The 21,061-nt window shown below is 38.0% G+C and overlaps 1 protein-coding gene across 1 annotated transcript; it reads left to right on the top strand.

The window, feature by feature from the left end:
• The first annotated feature begins 8,120 nt into the window (after positions 1 to 8,120).
• Positions 8,121 to 9,932, top strand: LOC121997862 (WAT1-related protein At1g21890-like). The gene is made up of 6 exons (XM_042552526.1): positions 8,121 to 8,493; positions 8,576 to 8,638; positions 8,715 to 8,831; positions 8,903 to 9,305; positions 9,391 to 9,542; positions 9,630 to 9,932. The coding sequence occupies exons 1-6, from the start codon at positions 8,303 to 8,305 to the stop codon at positions 9,811 to 9,813; spliced, it is 1,110 nt and encodes a 369-aa protein (XP_042408460.1). The 5' UTR covers positions 8,121 to 8,302; the 3' UTR covers positions 9,814 to 9,932.
• The last annotated feature ends 11,129 nt before the right edge of the window (positions 9,933 to 21,061 follow it).

Genomic DNA, 21,061 nt, shown 5'->3' on the forward strand with positions numbered 1-21,061 from the left:
CTTAACCCTGATTGGGCTTTATCAAATTTCTTCATTCATGAAAGAATTAGTGAATCCACTAAGTGAATTATGCCTCAAAGCATGGTCACTTTAGCTTTTGACCATGCACGTTTGTTAGTTGCAAAAACAGTTTAAATGCATTAAGACAAAAGAGACTAGAATTTATAAATACAATCAAATTGTAGTAATTCAAGAATGGTAATTAGAGATTCTAAGATCGTAGTTCAAAAGGGACTGTTAATCCATCAAATTGGTAAAGCACATATATAAGAGTAACACTCCTAGATTATATATATATATATATATATATATAAAATGTCTGTATCTCGTACAAGAGTTCAATGCTTCGAGGTTCTATCTTATTCTATGAATATATACTACATTTTAAATTATTATTTTTTTTCAAAAAACTAATAAATATTTATTTTTCTTTAATGCATTCATTTAATTTTTTTAGAAATGGAAATGTAGATTTTATCTTTATATCCAATACGGAATATTACGGATGGACCCGGGTATAATATAATAGTCAAAGTTAAGATAATGTGACAGTCAACATGTCATTCTCCACGAGATTTTGCTATTTGCCCAGTGCTAAGGCCCTTAGTGCGGGGACGGCTGGCCCATGAGCCGGTCGGACTTAGGGAACCTAGCACCTCATTAATGTATTAAGACATTTATCATATATCCGAGCAGTCGATAGCCGATCGAGTTTTAAGGGATGTCTAACTTATCGCAGGTCCGTCTGGTCATACATCTGACTGGAATAAGGGGACCCAACTTCCTGCTCAGTACAAGTGTTTCAACATATGACCGATCGACCACACTGCAGTTGACCCAATGAGTTTTCTCATATGCCAGTCCTCCTTCATATAGAATTGTTAATATCTTAGTTCAAATTTACACAGCTTAGCATGCTTATCTCTTATACATACAAAAAAGCAATTCTCCTTATAAACTCGGTAGGACTTCCATATCTCAGGTTCTCACTTCAAAGGCAAGTCTTCTCTCATATGGACGATCGATTTAAAGTACCGATCAAATCTCTAGAGACTCAGTTCCTCATTCCTTAGAGGTAAGTATCCCAGTATATGGTCGATCGACTAAAGAACTGACTAGACCTAGGGGACTTAGCTTAATATTACGTCCAAAACAGATCTCCAGCACCACCAAGTGAATAACCGAACAGCGTAAGGGAAAGACGGATATATAGTTGGTCGATTTATAGATCTGGGTGAGATACACTCAATAGACAATATGATCAAAGAATTATAATAACCTATCAGAGTAGCAATCATTTTATCAGAGAATATTCCTCTATTGTAATATTAGCATTCACTAGAACTTTCTTCGTGTTAGATTATATAATTAAAATTATTTGTTTATAACCTTGAGGGCAATTTAGTCTTTTACCTTTTTAATTTAGGGTTTAAGTTTTCTGATAATTCACTATATAAGACTTTGTACTCTTAATTTTCTAACAACTCATTTTTTGAATTCATCAATAAAGACGGTTACTTTTCTTTGGTATCAATTTCTATATGATATCAGATCCTTCATCTCTATGTTTTTGATAGTTAGATTGAAGAACTGTTAATTCGATCCACAGTTTTTTTGGTGCAACCATACATTTTTTATTGGATTTCTTTTGCTTTCGGAATACTTGATTTTGTTTAGTGTTCGGTTATTCATGAACACAATTTGTTCTATCATCATGAGTGGTCACATAGAAGATTCGCTTCAATCGATCAGTGCCCGATTGGATGGAAAAAATTATTCGTATTGGAGATATGTTATGAAATTTTTTTTGCGAGAAAAATCTATATAGGGATATGTTTCAGATGTGTGAGTTCAATCTACGGACATTAATGATGATGATTATGTAAAGTCGTTAGATGTTTGGGAGATCGATAATGCAAAGATTATTACATGTATTAATAATTTTATTTCTCACTCCATTGGTGCTCAGTTGGCCAAGTATGAGAAGCCAAAGAGGTTTGAGATCATCTAGCAAGATTATACACGCAGTCTAACTTCGCCAAATAATATCAATTAGAAGCAGATATACGTGCACTTCGATAGCAAGATATGGTGATCTGAGATTTTTATTCTGCCATGTCGGAACTATGGGATCAACTAGGTCTCATAGAATCCTCAGAATTGCGAGCATTCCCAGCTTATGTCACTCGTAGATAAGAGCAACGTCTGGTCCAATTCTTGATGGCTCTTCGTGATGACTTTGAAAGATTGCGTGGAACAATTTTGCATCATAGTCCTCTTCCTTCAGTTGATTCAATAGTACATGAATTGCTAGCTAAGGAAATTTGGCTTAAGTCTCAGGTTGATAAGAGGACTATTGCACCATCTATGTCATCTATTTTTGCAGCACCACAGTAGTCTATGTCATATAATCAAAGTAGGTTGACTTCGAAGATTTCTAGTGATGAGTGTGCTTATTACAAAGAAAAAGGACATTGGAAGTCTCAATATCTATTATTGTTGAACAAAGGTAAACTACCGCAGCAGCAAAAACGACCACCACAACAACAATATCAGCAGCAACGTTAACGACCTCAACAACCACCATTGCTATATCAGAATGCTTCATGGAAATCTGGTAATCAACCACAACAGTCGTCAAATGGACTATCTCAGTCTAATAATGCAGTGGTTGCCTCCTCTTTGGATCCTTATATGCTTGAGCAGTTTCAACAATTCCTTGTTTCACAACCCTCTGCCATGTCTGCTTCTTCTCATATAAGTTTATCATCCTCCGGTATATCAGATATATCTTCCTGTTTATGGATCTTAGATTCTGGAGCTTCTCATCATATGCCACCTAACTTATCATCTTTTGTCTCCTTATCTTCTAATTTATCTTTATCAGTTATGACGGCTGATGGTACTCCAATGCCATTATTAGGTGTTGGTTTTGTTGTTACAACTTGTTTGTCTCTTTCTGATGTCTATTATATTCCTAGTCTTACACTTAATCTTATTTCTGTTAGTCAATTGTCTAAGTCTAGATATTTAATATATTTTTCTTTATTCAATTGTTATGTGCAGGACCCGCGATCTCAGAAGGTGATTGGGATAGGTCGTAGGCAAGGGGGATTGTGTGTCTTGAATAAGCTTCAAGTACTAAATGTTGCAGCTTCTAGTGTTGATTTGTCATCTTTCCAATTGAGTCGTTCTTCTTCCAATTTTTACTTGTGGCATACTCATCTAGGTCATGTTTCAGCCTCTCATTTATAATTTTTAGCTTCGACTGGAGTATAAGGAACTTTAAAAAGTTATGATATTTCAGATTGTAGTGGTTGTAAACTGACAAAATTTTCTGCATTACCTTTTAATAGAAGTCTATCTTTTTTCTCCTAATTCTTTTGATCTTGTTCATTCTGATGTGTGGGGCCTTCTCTTGTTACTACAAAAGGGGATCAAGATATTATGTTTTTTTATTGATGATTGCACTCGCTATAATTGAGTTTATCTTATGAAACATAGATATGATTATCTTACTATTTTTAATAACTTTAAAGTTCTTGTCAAAACTCAACATTCAACAGTTATCAAGTATTTTCATTATGATTTGGGGGGTGAATACACTTCCAATAATTTTTCTCATTTACTTACATCAGAAGGTACTATACATCAAACCTCGTGTCGAGAAACACCTGAATATAATGGGGTTGCAAAGAGAAAATATAGACATCTTATTGAGACAACTCGTTTATTCTTATTGTCTGCAGATGTTCCTAGTATTTTTTGGGGAGAAGTAGTTCTTACTACTACTCATGTAATTAATAGGATTCCAACTTCTCACAATTCAAGTTTGTCTCCTTTTCAAAAATTATATGGTCATGCTCTTGATTATTCCTCTTTATGTGTTTTTGATTGTACCTATTTTGTTCTCTGACCACATGTTGAGCATGATAAGTTGTCCTCTAAGTCTGCTTTGTGTGTTTTCCTTGGTTATGGTATTGGTCAAAAGGGATATTGTTGTTTTGATCCAGTTAATAAAAAATTATATGTCTCTTGTCATATTGTGTTTCTTGAGCATATTCCTTTCTTCTCCATACCTCTTCTATCATATAACATGACTCATGCAAATCTTATTCGCATTGATCCCTTCAGTACCGACATCGACGAAGCCTCCCCCACGACTACTCTTCTACATGATGGTTCACTGAATCTGTATTCTCGAGACATCTCCTCCACCTCCACCTCCACCTCCCCCTCCCCCTCCCCCTCCCCCTCCTACGATTGTTCCTTCACCTCCAGAGATTGCGGACAATTCTATTCGTCGGTCTACACGTCTTCGTAAGTCTACTAAACTACCTGATTTTGCTTATTCTTGTTATTCTACTTCGTTTGCCTCTTTTGTTGCCTCTATTTATCATCTTTCTAAGCATTTATCCTATAGAGAAGCTATTGGTAATCCTCTTTGGCATATTACTATGGACGAGAAATTAACTGCTCTGCATCATACTCATACTTGGGATTTGGTACCTCTGCCACCAGGGAAACGTGTCATTGGTTCTCATTGGGTCTATAAGATTAAAATTAAATCTGATGGTTCTATCGAATGGTATAAAGCTCGTCTTATTGCTAAAGGTTACTCTCAAGAGTATGACATGGATTATGAGGAAACTTTTGCCCCTGTTGCTAAATTGACTACTGTTCGTATGTTAATTGTGGTTGCCTCTGTTCGTCAATGGAAGATATCTCATATATATGGATGTCAAAATTGATTTCTTAAATGGTGATCTTCAAGAAGAAGTGTATATGGTGCCTCCTCCTGGAGTTGCTCACCGATCTGGTGAAGTTTGCAGGCTTCGCAAAGCTCTCTATGGACTCAAACAAGCACCACGTGTTTGGTTTGCCAAATTCTCCATGGTGGTTACCTCGCTTGGTTTTCATCCCAGTAATCATGATTCAACTTTATTTGTCAAGTGCACGCATACAGGTCGTATACTTTTATCTTTATATATGAATGATATGATAATTACTGGTGATGATTTTGATAGAATTGAGTCTTTGAAGTTTGAATTAGCTTGTTGTTTCTCTATGAAAGACTTGGGTTTACTATGTTATTTTCTGGGGGTTGAGATCGCCTCTTCACCTAAAGGTTATCTCTTGTCTCAGTCAAAGTATATAGCTGATCTATTTGAGCGTGCACGTCTCACTGATAACAGGGTAGTTGATACTCCCCTTGAGATAATGCTAGGTACTCTCCATTAGATAGCTCTCCTTTGCCAGATCCTAACCTCTACCGTACAGTTGTGGGAAGCTTGGTTTATCTCACTATGACTCGTCCTGATATTACGTATGCTGTACATGTGGTTAGTCAGTTTGTCACTGCACCCACCACAGTTTATTGGGCTACTGTTCTTCGCATTCTTCGATATCTTCGGGGAACCTAGTTTTAGAGTCTCTTATTCCCTTCTACTTCCTCATTAGAGCTCTATGCATACTCTGATGCTAATCGGGCGGGTGATCTTACGGATTGTAAATCGACCACTGATTTCTGTATTTTCTTAGAGATTCTCTTATATCTTGGAAAAGTAAGAAGCAAGATATTATTTCGAGATCCTCCACAAAAGCTGAGTATCGTGCCATGACTACCACTACTTGTGAGATTGTTTGGCTACATTGGTTGCTTGTAGATATGAGAATTTTTCTTAAAAAACCTACTGCTCTTCATTGTGATAATCAGAGTGTCATTCAGATTGCGCGCAATATAGTTCTTCATGAGAGAACGAAGCATATTGAGATAGATTGTCATTTCACTCGTCATCATCTACAGATTGGTACTATCATATTGCATTTTGTTCCTTCCTCATTGCAGATAGATGATATGTTTACCAAGACTCATTCCGCTTCGCGCTTCCGATTTTTATCTGACAAACTCTCAATATTTCTGGCTGTAGCATTGTGAGTTTGAGGGAGGATGTTAGATTATATAATTAAAATTATTTGTTTATAGCCTTGAGGACAATTTAGTCTTTTACCTTTTTAAATTTAAGGTTTAGGTTTTCTGATAATTCACTATATAAGACTTTGTACTCTTTATTTTCCAACAACCATTTTTTTTTGGATTCATCAATAAAGACGGCTACTTTTCTTTGGTATCAATTTATACACTTCGAAGGTGATTACACTTCCCATCAGTCGACAACTTACTACAAGATATTCCTTCAACTGCCTCATTAATGACATAAGTTACAAAAGACAAAAGAGGTGCACATATGGGTAACGGAAGATTCCTCGAATGGTTACATCGCCCATGTTGTATGTCTTCCCTTACTTGACAATCTCTGACATTCTCTGTCACTTTATGATTGCAAAGGTTATGAGAGGTGGTATATAAAGGGGAGTCCTCTCCATTGGCAAAGTACACACACCTTTCAATAGTCTTACTTACATGCACACATTCTACTATTCTTCTCTCCATTTGCCCGCTCGGACATTGTACTGACTTGAGCGTCAAAGGATCTTCGTCAGAGAACCCTTCCCTAATTTTTGGACACTAACGTTTTGTTTGCTCTCTTGGGTGTGTGCAACGAGGAAGAAGAAGTCCCTTTTCATCTAATTCAAAATCTTCATGCGGTCAATAGCACAGCTACCTGCAAAGCGTGTCATCTCTCTCATTTTCAGACAAGATCAATAGTCATTTTTAAAATTAATTAATAATAATATTATGAAATATTTAAGTTCATATATAAATGTTGATCTATTTTGTTATTATACAAATTATCTATATATTTAACAGTTCTTAAAATTAATATTCAAGTCCATGTATTTTAAATTTACACATAAGTTTTTATAAAACTTAATATGTTTTATATTTGTTAAAAAAAATTGAAATATTTAATACTTATGAAAAATCTGTATGATACTCTCCCGGAATTAGGGGTGGAGCTCACGTAAATCATTCTAGAACTGGTGTCGTAAGCTGAAAAGATGCTTTTGAGTGCTGAATAATTGTTACTTTCTGCCATGTTCCCCACTGATTTGTGGTGAGAGTTGCAATTAGTGCACTACTTGATATTAGTTTCTGCTACCTATCATTTCATGCTTGAATCATTTGATTGATCTCCTTCACATCAGGCATATTATTTCTTCCACAACATGCAGCAACATCTTCAGAAGATCATATCATCTACAGCTTCGGTGGCTAAATGACAATGAGGAAACCAATTAGGCGAAAATTCCAAGCCCCTTTTAAACCTCTTTAGAGCTCATTAAACTTGTAGAATATTGTGGCAGATTTGACAGCAGAATCATAGTTGTTCCTTGCAACTTTTCCCATGTCTGTAAGGAAACATTCTTAGAACAAATTCCGGAACAATCTCCTCATGTGCACATGCATTTTGATTTTGTTTTAACATTGACATATAATTAATCTAATATGACATGCATTTTGTAACTAATATTCTTGTAGAATGAATGAATTAATAAGATGAAGCCCTCCTTTATAAAAATATAAATTGATAGAAAAAAAAAAATTGTAAACGAAAGGAATGATTAATTTGTTCAAAGTCATATATAATCCTCCAACTTCTCATGCATGACATCTCAAGTTGGTGGATTATAAGACTTAGAAATTAATAAGAAGTGTTGACACATGAATGCGAGCTGATTTAGAAACAATTCCATGGTAATTTATTCTTCTTAGCGACTGGCACAGAGTGGTAGACCTTGTGCATGACAATTGACATCGTCATGTATCCAAGATATGATACGGTTCCATCCCCCCTCTGCTGCAACTTCTTTGCGGATAAAGCTTGAAAGATTTGGTGAAGGTGGCATTAATTCACATTAAGGTGAAGAAGGTGGTAAAGTTTCATTCTCTTAGAGGATTGGATAAGCTCCAATATGTTGCAATCTGATCATGAACGCACCTATATGCTCTCCCCTCCAACCTGCACTACACTGCTACCTCTACCTCATCAGCATGCACTGATGCATCTTTCCATTACGACCTTGCTTTAGGTAGTCACGTCCCAATACGTAATTTTAAATAGCAAAAGGAGAGGGAAAGCACCGCAGTGCCATGGCATCTCTGTCCTTTGAGAACATATCCCTTGTGAAAAAATTGTAGTGCTTGGGGAGAAGCAAATAATGGAATCTGTCTAATTGCAGAGAGATCAGCATCCATGGCCCTCCCCTGGTCTCCCCAGGCTCAATGCGTGTGCTACCTATAAAAGGATGAGTTAAGCGTAGAGACTCTCCATTGCGATCGGCAAGTAGCTGGCTATAGCTAGTTGTGGTACCGTACGTGGAGCACAGAAAAGAAGAGATGGCTCTTGATGGGATGTGGAGGAGCTTGAAGCCATACTTGTTCATGGTGTTCCTGCAGGTTGGGTACTCTGGGATGTACATCATCTCCGTTGCGTCGCTCAAAGGCGGCATGAACCACTACGTCCTCGTCGTGTACCGGAATAGCATTGCGGCTGCCGTCATCGCCCCATTTGCTCTTTGGTTTGAAGGGTTTGTGCTGCCCCCTCTACCAGCTTGTATCTGTTCCTAATTAACCAACAATTCGTTTCTCTTATCTTGTATATGTTCATAGGAAAACGAGGCCAAAGATGACACTTTCAGTCTTCTTCAAGATTATGGTTTTGGCATTACTCGAGTACTGAAACTTGTCAAATTACTCTATCTCATACTCGATCTTCTCCAATTCTAATCGACATTTGAATTGATTCCAGGCCAGTTCTTGACCAAAACTTCTACTACATGGGTGCCAAGATAACCTCAGCAAGTTTCTCTGCTGCCCTCTACAACATCTTGCCCGCCATGACTTTCGTCAATGCTATCATCCTCAGGTGAAATCTCCAGACACATTATGGACGTAATCGAACGTAGTAACTGACATACCCGACTCGAACAATTCTAGGATTGAGAAGATTAATCTGAAGAAACGGCGAAGCCAAGCGAAGGTCGTGGGCACTCTGGTGACAGTAATCGGTGCACTACTCATGATCCTATACAAAGGCCCCATCATTGAGTTTATTTGGAACAAGGGAAGGAGCCACCACGGCAGCGGCGGCGGCGGCGGTGAAAACCAAAGCCATTGGCTCGTCGGCACTCTGATGCTATTGTTCAGTTGCTTCTGCTGGTCTGCTTTCTTCATACTGCAGTCCAACACTTTGAAGGCATATCCTGCAGAGCTGTCGTTGAGTACCTTGATCTGCCTATTGGGCGCGGGACAAAGTGCAGCAGTTACACTCGCGGTGGAGCGCACTGCCAAGCCTTGGCTGATAGGCTTCGGCACAAACCTCTTCACGGCTGTTTACTCTGTAAGATGAGATACTGAATCTAATTATATAAAGCTGCACGCATTAAGAAACAACTCTCAGTACTGTTTCTTGATTAATCACGCAGGGAATAATGTGCTCTGGAGTGGCCTACTATGTTCAGGGGATAGTAATGAAGGAAAGAGGCCCTGTTTTCGTGACCGCCTTCAACCCTCTTTGCATGATCATTACAGCCTTAATGGGCTCCATTATTCTAGCAGAGGAGATCACGTTAGGAAGGTACTGATAGATTACCCATACGTCTCGTTCTTTTATAAATTAATGGATAATTCAAAGAAACTTTATCAAATTCATCATCTGGTGCAGACTACTTGGTGCACTTATAATAGTGATTGGGCTTTACTTCCTGATATGGGGAAAGAGCAAGGACCACTTGATCAATGAAAATGAAGCAGCGATTGGGCTACCAAAGGTCGCTAATGATGCCATCAAGACTACTAACTCGTTGGACGACGTCTCCGTTGTCCACGTCCATCCTGACAAGAACTGATGTTCCGTAAGACAAAAAATGTATTTTACAGCACAAGATATATGATTCGGATTGGGGCTAACTATGTACGTGGTGATATATATTACATATTTCATAACGTACGCGAACTATTTATACGAGTGCTAAGACTTGATTGGAATAAGATTTTTGTCTTTAGCTGCATGCGTCGTCATTGATTAAGCCTTCTCGACTTCTTTCAGAAAGTTGCATGAAACATAAAATGCTGTAGAGATCCTTTTCGACCGTGCCCGGTCGGATCTCGAACCCTAATCATGATCGGATTTCTGAAGAGATCGAGGCCTTCTGTAGGATTTGCGTGCATGTCTCTCCCACAATGCAAATAGAGTGTGTGCACAGGCGCTGAGGAACGGACAAGTTCTATTGGTGTAACAGATACAAGATCAAACCACTAGCTTTATATTATACCATCTCAGATTTTTTTTTTAAAAAAAAATGAATATTTAATTTTGTTCACCAGTATAATACTACAAAATATTTTGTATGATATTTTATATCAATTTTCATCATATAAATCAAGTTACAAAGTCAAAATTTTAAACTTCTGAAAAATAAAGTACGAGTTATCCTTTAATGACAGCTTTACGTGGGTAATTGAAAAAGGTTGCCAAAAAAAATATGGCCGAGGAGTGATTTAGTATAAAAATTAATATTAGTAATTAATAGTGGAGTGTGATTTGATAATAAAAAATTCCAATAGATAAATTCAATTTAAACACGAAACAAATTCTATTCTTGTTAATTACGACATGATTAATAGACAATCCACTAATTAACCATTAGTTTAGATTTATAATCTAAATTGATTATATGATATAATTTTCATTCACATTTTCTACAGAGCATCCTCATTTCACGTCGCCTCTCGTCGTAATATGATGGGCCATGGGAGGGAAATTGAAGTAGTCATTACTCATTACAGTTGCCAGCAGATCCAGTACTGGATTACTGATGATTATACTAATCAGTTCCAATATGATATATATTTATTATATCATTTATGATTGAATATATATTTTTCAGCTGTGAGATAATATATTTTAATTTATATATATTTATTATCTACAATTTAGACTCATTATCTATTATATTTTCTTTTTTTCGGATAACAAACATATGATATTCATCCTATCCGAAAACTAAAAAGATGGCTAACTAAATACTCCTCTTCATTGTTGACCAGATGAAGACTTCTCATTATCCTGTATATTATAAAAAATATTGTCGGGTCTCCGACGTTGACCCTCCGATATTAAATCAGTGATCAAATTTTATAAAGGAATAGTTAAAAAAACTGTAACAATATGTGTATAGAAAAATATAACATCGCATATCTTAGCCAATAAGTGAAGAACTCTTGTTATAATATCACCGTTATATTATGCACAAATTATGAGGCACTTCCAAAAAGAGCAACTCATAGAGTGACCTTGATATATTACCTAAAATGAGCCTGTAAATCTTTGTGATTGGATAGGTTGGAAACTTCTAAAGTACGATTTACTTATAGAATATCCCTTGTCCTCTGTAGCACAAAAGACCAAAAAAATGTATTAATTTATTGGGCTATGGGACTTGCCACAGGCTATTTTAATCAACCAATCACATCATCGATATAGTCCGACCGACTGTGACTCTTGAGGAATACTCAGTCCATGTTTATGTGTGCGGTCGATGACTCAGCTTTCACTCGACTTCTTTACTTTGACTGTACTTGGCTAGGTGTCTAGTACGCCCAATCAGACCCTACGTCCTATAGGCTAGGGCACTCAGCCGAGATAATGGATGCTTGACTACATACTTCCTCGTACCTCATCGTTGATTATGAAATTAGATTTTGAGGTCATCCTGACCGGTCGGTCCAGTCGGGCATGCCCTTGGTTTAACACTCAGTCTGTTCGGCATGGAGGTCCGGTCGAGCTTTCTCTTGTTCTAAATGATGTTGACCACCCCTTGACCTTGACTTTGACTTTCAAGTCTGCCAACCTCCTAGATTTTAACCTCCCTTAAAGGGGCCCACCTTAAACACAGTATCACAAGCCTTCCCTTCAAGTTTAGTTGAAGGAGACGCAAGTCTAACTGACTAGGTGGTCAATCGCAAAGGCTAAATCACTCCCGAGTATAGAGTCAGATCACTAGACTCATCGTATAACATCTTGCCAATAGCTGTAGTGATGTCGAGCGAATGTCGTAAGCAATATCCAGAGAGCGATCAGGCAAATGCCGAGCGGGAGATCGAACGATTGAGCGGGAGAGGAGCTCGTGAGTCAAACAAGAGCGGGAGCAAAGCTCGTGAGTTGAGCGAGTGTGGAACTAGTGTGCTAGAAGGGCGCAGAGCCTGTGTGCCGAGCGAGCGATCGAACGAATGCCGAGTAGATGACCGAGTGAATGTCGAGTGGGAGGACAAGCGGTGCCGATTGAGTGATCGAAAGAATGTCGAGTGGGCCACCAAGCGGTGTTGAGCGAGCGATCGAAAGAATGTCGGGCGGGCAACCAAGCGATGCCGAGTGGGTGACTGAAAGAATGTCGAGCAGGCGACCAAGCAGTGCCAAGCAAGAGTGGATCCCAAGAGATCGAAGGACATAGAGCCTGTGTAATCGAAGGTGAACGGGAGTGAAACCCGTGAGCTAAGGAGGTGTGGAGCCCGAGAGATAGAAGGGCACGAAGCCCATGAGATACTCAGGTCCGAGACTAGTGGAGATAGCTCGACCCCTAATGGGAGAGGTTGAGACCTGAAGAAGACATACTGATAGAGATACTTTGGTTCGAGACCAATGGCGATACTCTGGTCCGAGAGTAGGCTTCCTTATAACCAGGCCGAATGACTCGGGAGTCTAGAATATAAGCGCAAGGGCAAACTCACTTATAACTCGAGCGAACGGCTCAGGAGTCTGGAATATAAGCGCAAGGGAAATCTCACTTATAACATGACTGAATGGCTCGGGAGTCTAGAATATAAGCGTGAAGGCATGCTTACTTATAACCTGACCAAACGATTTGGAAGTCTGGACATGGGGCGAGAGCATGCTCACTTATAACCAGACTGAACGTCTCGGGAGTCTGGAATATGGCGCTAGAGCATGTTCACTTATAATTCGACCGAACAGCTTGCCATATTGATCGGATGAAGACTTCTTGCTATCTTGCATGTCACAAAAAGCGTTAGTGTTGGGCTAAGGAAGGGGGTCCCAACATTGACCCTCCGACGCTCAAATCAGTGATCAAATTGTAGAAAGGAATAGTGAAAAAACTATAGCAATGTGTGTATAGGAAAATATAACATCGCATACCTTGGCTTGTAGATGAAGACTCTCTTTTATAATGTCACTGTTGTATATATACATGAATTAAAAGGCACTTCTAAAAAAGGGTAGACCATAAAGTGATCGTGACACATTTTCTAAAACGAGTCTGCAAATCTCTGTGATTAGATAAGCTGGAAGCTTCTAAAGTGTGATTTGCCAGCAGAATATCCCATCCTATATAGCACAAAATACCAAAAAAGCATATTAATTTATTGGGTTGTGGGACTTGTGATAGACTACTTTGACTAACCAATCACATCATTGATATAGTCCGACCGGCTGTGACTTTTGAGGAGTACTCGGTCCATGTTTATGTGTGCGGTTGGTGACTTGGCTTTCACTTGAGTTCTTTACTCTAACTGTACTTGACCAGGTGTCTAGTACATCCAATCAAACCCTATGTCTGATAGGTTGGGGCACTCGGTCGGGATAAAAGATACTTGATGGCATACTTTCTCGTACCTCATCGTTGATTATGAAATCAGATTTTGAGGTCATCCTAACTGGAGGGTCCGGTCAGGCATGCCCTTGTTTTAACACTCACGATCCGTTCGGCATAAAGGTTCGATCGGGCTTTCTTTTGTTCTAAAAGATGTTGACGACCCCTTGACTTTGACTTCCATATCAGCCGACCTCCTGGATTTAACCCCCCCCCCCCTCCTCAAAGGGGCCCACTTTAAACATTGTATTACAAGTCTTCCCTTCAAGTCTAGTCGAAGGAGGCGCGAGTCCGACTAACTAGGAGATCAATCATAACGGATCGTTGTATAACATCTTGCCAATAGTTGTGGCAATGTCGAGCAAACAATGTAATCGATGTCCAGAGAGCGATCAAGCGAATGTCAAGCAGGCGATCAAACGATATCGAGCAAGAGAGGAGCTCGTGAGTCAAACAAGAGCGGGAGCAGAGCCCGTGAGCTGAGCGGGCACAGAACTTGTGTGCTAGATGGGTGTGGAGCTTGTGTGTCGAGCGAGCGACCGAACGAATATCGAGTGGCCGACTGAGTGAATGCTGAGCGGGCGGCTAAGGGTTGCTAAGCTGGTGACCAAAAGAATGCCGAGTGAGCCACTAAACAGTACTAAGCGGGCGACTAAGCAATGCCGAGCGGGCGATCGAAAGAATGTAGAGCAGGCAACCAAGCTATGCCGAGTGGGTGACCAAAAGAATGTCGAGCAAGCGGCCAAGCGGGAGTGGATCCTAAGAGATCGAAGGACACAAAGCCTGTGTAATCGAAGGCGAATGAGAGCGAAATCCGTGAGCTGAGCAGGTGCAGAGCTCGAGAGATTGAAGGGCATGAAGCATATGGGATACTCTGGTCCGAGACTAGTGGAAATAGCTCGATCCCTAATGGGGGAGGTTGAGGCCTGAAGAAGACATACTGATAGAGATACTTTGGTCCGAGACCAATGGTGATACTCTAGTCCAAGAGCAGGCTTTCTTATTGTTGGGACCTTGACGTCTGGCTAGAGGGGGGTGAATAGTCGATCACCCAAATCGTCACTTCCTACACTCATTAGTACGTAGCAGAATACAAAACAAACTAACAAATATAAAGTTAAACCCTAAGCACTAAACAAGAAGAGAACCAGCAAACCTTAACACGTTTGGTTACGTGGTTTAGAGATAACTTGCTCCTACTCCACGACGTGTCTGTAAGGTGGATAAAACCTCAATCCGTTGGTGGATCAATCCCTAGAAAACCTCTAGCTAGCACGATCACCTTGTGGGTGGAGAAACTTCACTACAACCTTGATCACATACACATGAATCACACACAAGAGCTTAGAAGACTATTAATAGGGGTTAACCACCTTTATCTTATCAATCTTAGCCAAGCACCCTGAGATCTCTTAAATAAATCTCGGGAGGAAACATCTAGCTATGTTCCCCACCACCAATTGACTAATAAAATCACCAATTGACTGGTCCTCTGTGGAATTCGACTATTACATATCAATGGCTCGATACCAGTCGACTTATGAAAATATCAGTCGACTGCTACAATAACTGCTGTAGTAATTGCTACAGTAATAGCTATAGTACCAATTTACTATTTTCATAATCACCAGACACAGAAATATTCTGTGCCCTAGCCTAGTCGACTAGTAGAACCCTAACTCTAGGTTTTGACCCCCCCCCCTCCCGAGTGCATTCACTCAGCACTCTTTCTTACCCAACCAACCTAGACCTAGCCGTCTAGCATTCTCCATCAGCCTCACATCCCTTGGATGTCTACCCATCCTTCACGCATTGCCTTCTGGAGCTTCCTTCAGCCTTGTCCTAGTTGTTGGGTTTTCCTTTGCCAAGAGACTTCTCACCTTCGGGACTTCAACCATTGTCAAATCACACTTGGATTTATATTGCCAAGACTACATAGTTGGAATTACACCACCAAGACTCCTCTTAGACTTTTCTTCTTTGTCAAGATCACACTTGGACTTTCCTTATTGTACTTGTATCCTACACACTCACAATGAATATCAAATACAATAATAAACCTAATTTAAACTTTTGCCTAAACATCAAAACCTAGGGCACCTAAATTACTCCAACACTTATAACCCGACCGAACGACTCGGGAGTCTAGAATATAAACATGAGGGCAAGCTCGCTTATAACTCGGTTGAACAGCTCAGGAGTCTAGAATATAAGTGCAAGGGAAAGCTCACTTATAACCCGATTGAACAGCTCAAGAGTCTGGAATATAAACGTGAGGACATGCTCACTTATAACCTGATCGAACGGTTCTAAAGTCTGGACATAGGGTAAGAGCATACTTACTTATAACCTGGCCAACAGCTCGAAATCTGGAATATAGCGTGAGAGCATGCTCGTTTATAACCCGGCTAAACGGCTTGCCATATTGATTGGATGAAGACTTCTCGATATCTTGCGTGTCACAAAAAGCTTTAGTGTCTGGTGAGGGAAGGGGTTCCCGATGTTGACACTCTAGCTCTCAAGTCAGTTATCAAATTTTAGAGAGGAATAGTAAAAAAATTGTAGCAATGTGAGTGTAGAAAAATATAACATTGTATACCTTAGCCTATAGGTGAAGATCTCCTTTTATAATGTCACTGTTGTATCTATACATGAATTACGAGACACTTCTAAAAAAGGGTAGGTCATAAAGTGACCTTGACACATTTTCTAAAACGAGCCTGCAAATCTCTGTGATTAGATAAGCTGGAAGCTTCTAAAGTGTGATTTGCCAGCAGAATATCCCCTATCCTATGTAGCACAAAAGACCAAAAAAGTATATTAATTTATTGGGTTGTGGGACTTGTGATAGGCTACTTTGACTAACCAATCACATCATTGATATAGTCCGACCAGCTGTGACTTTTGAGGAGGCACCTTCAACTCCCCGTGCTTCTCTATGGAAGGTGCCTTCCATGGATGGAAAACGCCTTCGACAAATAGTATGAAGGTGCCTTCCAACCTTTGAAAGCTCCTTCCGATAGCTGTTAGTCGAGGATAAGCTTTATCCTCAGCGGAGAAAGCTTATCTAATGGAAGACACATTCAAGCTACGGATAGGATTTTCCAGGAGCTATAAAAAGATCCCTGGATCTAGGAAATATGTAACAATTTCGGTATTCATTTCCTAGCAACTTTCTGTGCGTTCAAAGTGTATAAAAGGCTTCTCCACCTTCAATGAAGAGATCTGCTAGTGCTTTTTTCAATGTCTGGATTAACAACCACTTAAGTTGTAAGTAAGTAAACCTCTGACCTTTTACCTATTCTTTATTTTATTAATTGTTCATTTGTTGTTGTTATAATTACTATGGTGCTACTAATCTACGTTGAAAGAATGAGAAGAGTTTTTTTATTTTTAATTTACAGGTAAATTCACCCCTCCCCTCTTGTCGGCTACATGGGCAACACATTTCTCATAGTGTAATTCTTATACATTTCTAAAATACCAAAATAAGAGTAAAATCAAAACCTATATAGACAAAAAAAAAACTGTAAGCATGATTTCCACCACGACCAAAACCGTATGATATCACACATTATCAAAAGCATGCTTGCTTAACCCCCCCCCCCCCCCCCCAAAAAAAAAAAAACTATGAATAAAATATCAAATCAAACTTGCATGAACCAATATCTATGTGCGCACAACCCCATTTGATTCAGGTTGTTTAGATAAATTCAATCCCCGTAGGACTCTATGAAACCTAAAATGAGATAGCAGCACTATTAGTATATTAGTATATGCATTTATGTACCAAGATATTTCTGATATATATTTTATGGATAATTATTTTATAAAGATAAATATTTATCATTAATTATTTATTTTTCTATACGTATGTGATTAATGATAAAGTCCCATAAATTAATAGATATATTAATCTGAAAACAGTCCTTGATCGGATAGATATCTAGAGGGGGCATGAATATCTATATCAATACTGAGTGTAACTAGGTTGAGATAGACCAAGGGATGGATATTCAAGTTATACTTGGGGTTGCCTTTAGTTTAGATGTACACTGGCACGACCCGCTTAAGAGGAAATCACATATTAAGCATCATTGGTCATTCCTCTAATGAACGAGTGTAATTGATTTTTTTGACTTGAGACCTTCATTTATTCTATGCGTGGAGTTATGTGCTTTGACGTTGTTAAAAGCAGTGTTTAATCGAATTGTGATTAATACGGTAGTTAGGTGTATCACAAAACGTAGAGAGAATAGTATTGAGTCAATCGAGGATTCATCGTTCTTTTGGATTAGAAGTTGACATCCTGGCCGCTTGATAGAGATATTAGTGATTCGAAATCCATGACCATGGGAGGAATAATTTATCATTCAAGAGGAGCCTATTATATCTTGAAAATCAAGTAAAATAATTAATTTGGTAATGATGCATAATGTACTGAATTAATTGGGATGTAGGCTTAGATAAAGAGATTGAATTATACAACAATCTATTTATGGTGGTTTATATTTTATGACTGGTATTAATTTTATCACATTGGGTGGTTAAAAATTGTTGCTAGATTGTTATCTTAGTCTGTGTATGAATTTACACTGCCTACATGTATAAAGCCTAGAGGATCGCACGCATAACACGTAAACATGAACATTATTTATAATTGATTATTTTAGTAGATACTAAAATTAATTAATTGATTATTTCAGAATAAAAATTAATTATATTATTAATTAATTATGAAATATCATAAGCTAGTTGAGATCAAGATTAAATATGGATTTATTTGATACAAAGAAAAGAGAATTCGAATAGTCATAATCATGATGATTAATGGATAATTCAAAAAATCATCATAATGATGATTAATGGAGAATTTGAATAGTCATCATAATGAAAGTCATAAATAAAGAATTTATGGAGACTATAACTCTTCATCTTCCTAATTAATGAAGATCATAAATAATAAATTAATTGAGACCTTAACTCTTCGTATTCCTTGGAGGCTATAAGTAGTCATCATTTGAGAGATTCAAGATGAATTCCTTCTCTCCATTTCTCCCTCGTCAACTTCTTCTTCTCTTTCTTCCATCGGAAGAGATTGGTAGTGCTTCCAAGGTTTGGTCGATCCAAGAGGCTAGCACCTAATGGATCATATCAAATTCGTGATCTAGTGCGCATGGATACCACTAGAGGAGTCACACGTGGGACTCTTATCTATCTATGATATTATTCAAGTCTATCGAGAACTCGAGGTATGTTTTATGTTATTTTATATAAAATTATATGTACCACGAAAAGATCCATGATTCAGTATATGTCATCCATTGTGCTCCAAATCCAAAAGTAGTATCAGAGCTAATTCGTGATTGGATCATATAGTACGAAGCTGATTCTTTAAAATTTATTTGAGGAATAAGTGTTAATTAATTTAAGGAACCAGTGTTTTGAGAGATTTCAAAGAAATCTTAATTTCTTTATTTCAAGTTATATGTCTTAACATTTCATGATAGAAATGAATTTTGTTTAAAAACTTGTAAAGTATATGTTGTAGTTTAGATATAAATTCCTTATAGATTAAGTATATTAACATGTTAAAATCTCCGAAACCCTATTTCTCTTAAAAGACTATAAGGATTAATGGAGATAAATCTCGTAATGAGATTGTACAAATGCACAATAAGTTAATCATGGTAAGACATTTTAATAATTATAAAATCCCTTAAATATATTAAAGTTAAGATTTGTTAAATGCCCTCTGATGATAGTTAGAGTTTTTACATAAGTCGGTATAGCTCAGCTGTGGGCTTGTGTCAAAACATCTATAATTTATCATAATTATTAGTGGGTTGACTTAACTCAAATTCATTGATTTGTTTAGCTCAGCTAAGGTTAATTGATTTGAGGGGCAAGTGTTGAGAATATAAGGCTCAATAAGAATATACCGAAAATCACATAGATTTGTGATTGACAAGTTAAGGCCTACTTGATGAATGTAGCATGTAGGTACAACTTAATTGTATACATTCTATATGATTCAGGGTTTTGATCCTATTAGGAATTGTTATCAACCAATTCTCGATTCTAACAGTGGAGGTTGTTGGACTTGAATAAAATAATAGGAGTTATAAAAGACCTTTATTAAATATATTCCACAAATACTAAAACTTTGCTTTAAATTTTAGATGACAAACACAAGTACCTTATCATTGCGAAGCATTCTTGAGAAAAAGAATATCCTCCTCAGTTTCAACTACTTGAATTGGTATAGAAAACTGAAAATTGTCTTAAGACACGGGAGAAAAATTTACGTGCTTGAAGACGAATCACTGAAAGAGCCTACACTCGATGCTTTAGAGGAAGATCAGTCATATTATTCTTAGTATATGGAAGATGCACTGGATGTGCAATGCATCATGCTCTCTTCTATGTCTCCTGAGTTGCAGAGACAACATGAAAATATGAGTGCTAGGGAAATTAATCGTCACTTGCGTGAGCTCTTCCAAGAGAGTGCGAGAGTAGAGAGGTATGAAACCTCTTGAGCACTATTCGTACCATGCTAGAGGAAGGAAACTAAGTTGGGTCTCATGTACTCAAGATGATCGGGTACATAGAGAGACTCAAGAGCTTAGGTTCCAAGTTGAACCAGTGCTTGGCTGTTGACGTAATCTTGTCATCAATACCTCTATCATTTTTCTACTTAATGTTGAACTTCAACATGAACAACATGGACAAGAGTTTGACTGATATGATGGTAATGCTGAAAACTGTTGAGAAGGATATGAAGGTAAATCCTTCACTGTATGTAATGATGGTCAGAAAGACCAACAAGCACCCTAGCACCGGGAAGTTTAATCCCAAGGCTAATGCAGTGAAGAATCCTAGATATCAAGCTCAGAAGAAACTTAAGAAAGGGATGCAGGTATCCCCAATCTAATGATAAGGAGGTCATGTGCTTCCATTATGGCAAGAAAGGTCATTGGAAGAAAAGCTGCTATATTTTCATGAAGAAGAATACCAGGGAGTGAATACTTCAGGTATCTTTATGATAGAGCGTAATCTTTCTATTTTTTCATCATGGGTCATAGATTCTGGAAGTAGTTCTTACATTTGTGTGAACATGCAAGGTCTAAGTGACTTGAGACGGTTGTCCAAGGACGAAATGGACCTACGAGTAGCTAATGGAGCGAGAGTTACTGCGTTAGCTATAGGAACTCATTCAATAAATTTGCCTAGTAGATTTATTTTGAATTTAGAAAATTATTATTTTGTTTATAGTTTCTCAAAGAAATATCATTTCGGAGTTGAGTTTGGACGCCAAGGGATTTATATTTCAATTTAAGGATAAATTATGTTCCTTTTATTTGAACAATTTATTCTATATGAATGGTTCATTGAATAATGGTTTTTATGTTCTTAACTTAGATGAAATGATTTATTGTATTGAAAATAAGAAACAAAAAGTGCATGACTCAAACTTGACATATCT

The sequence above is a fragment of the Zingiber officinale genome, chromosome 6A (assembly GCF_018446385.1).
Source record: "Zingiber officinale cultivar Zhangliang chromosome 6A, Zo_v1.1, whole genome shotgun sequence".
Taxonomy (NCBI): domain Eukaryota; kingdom Viridiplantae; phylum Streptophyta; class Magnoliopsida; order Zingiberales; family Zingiberaceae; genus Zingiber; species Zingiber officinale.

Bases quoted from the DNA above. Each gene is read 5' to 3' on its own strand.
- LOC121997862 (XM_042552526.1), top strand. From the start codon at position 8,303: ATGGCTCTTGATGGGATGTGGAGGAGCTTGAAGCCATACTTGTTCATG. The intron at 9,306-9,390 runs GTAAGATGAGAT...TTAATCACGCAG, and splicing joins TCTTCACGGCTGTTTACTCT to GGAATAATGTGCTCTGGAGT. The intron at 9,543-9,629 runs GTACTGATAGAT...CATCTGGTGCAG, and splicing joins GAGGAGATCACGTTAGGAAG to ACTACTTGGTGCACTTATAA.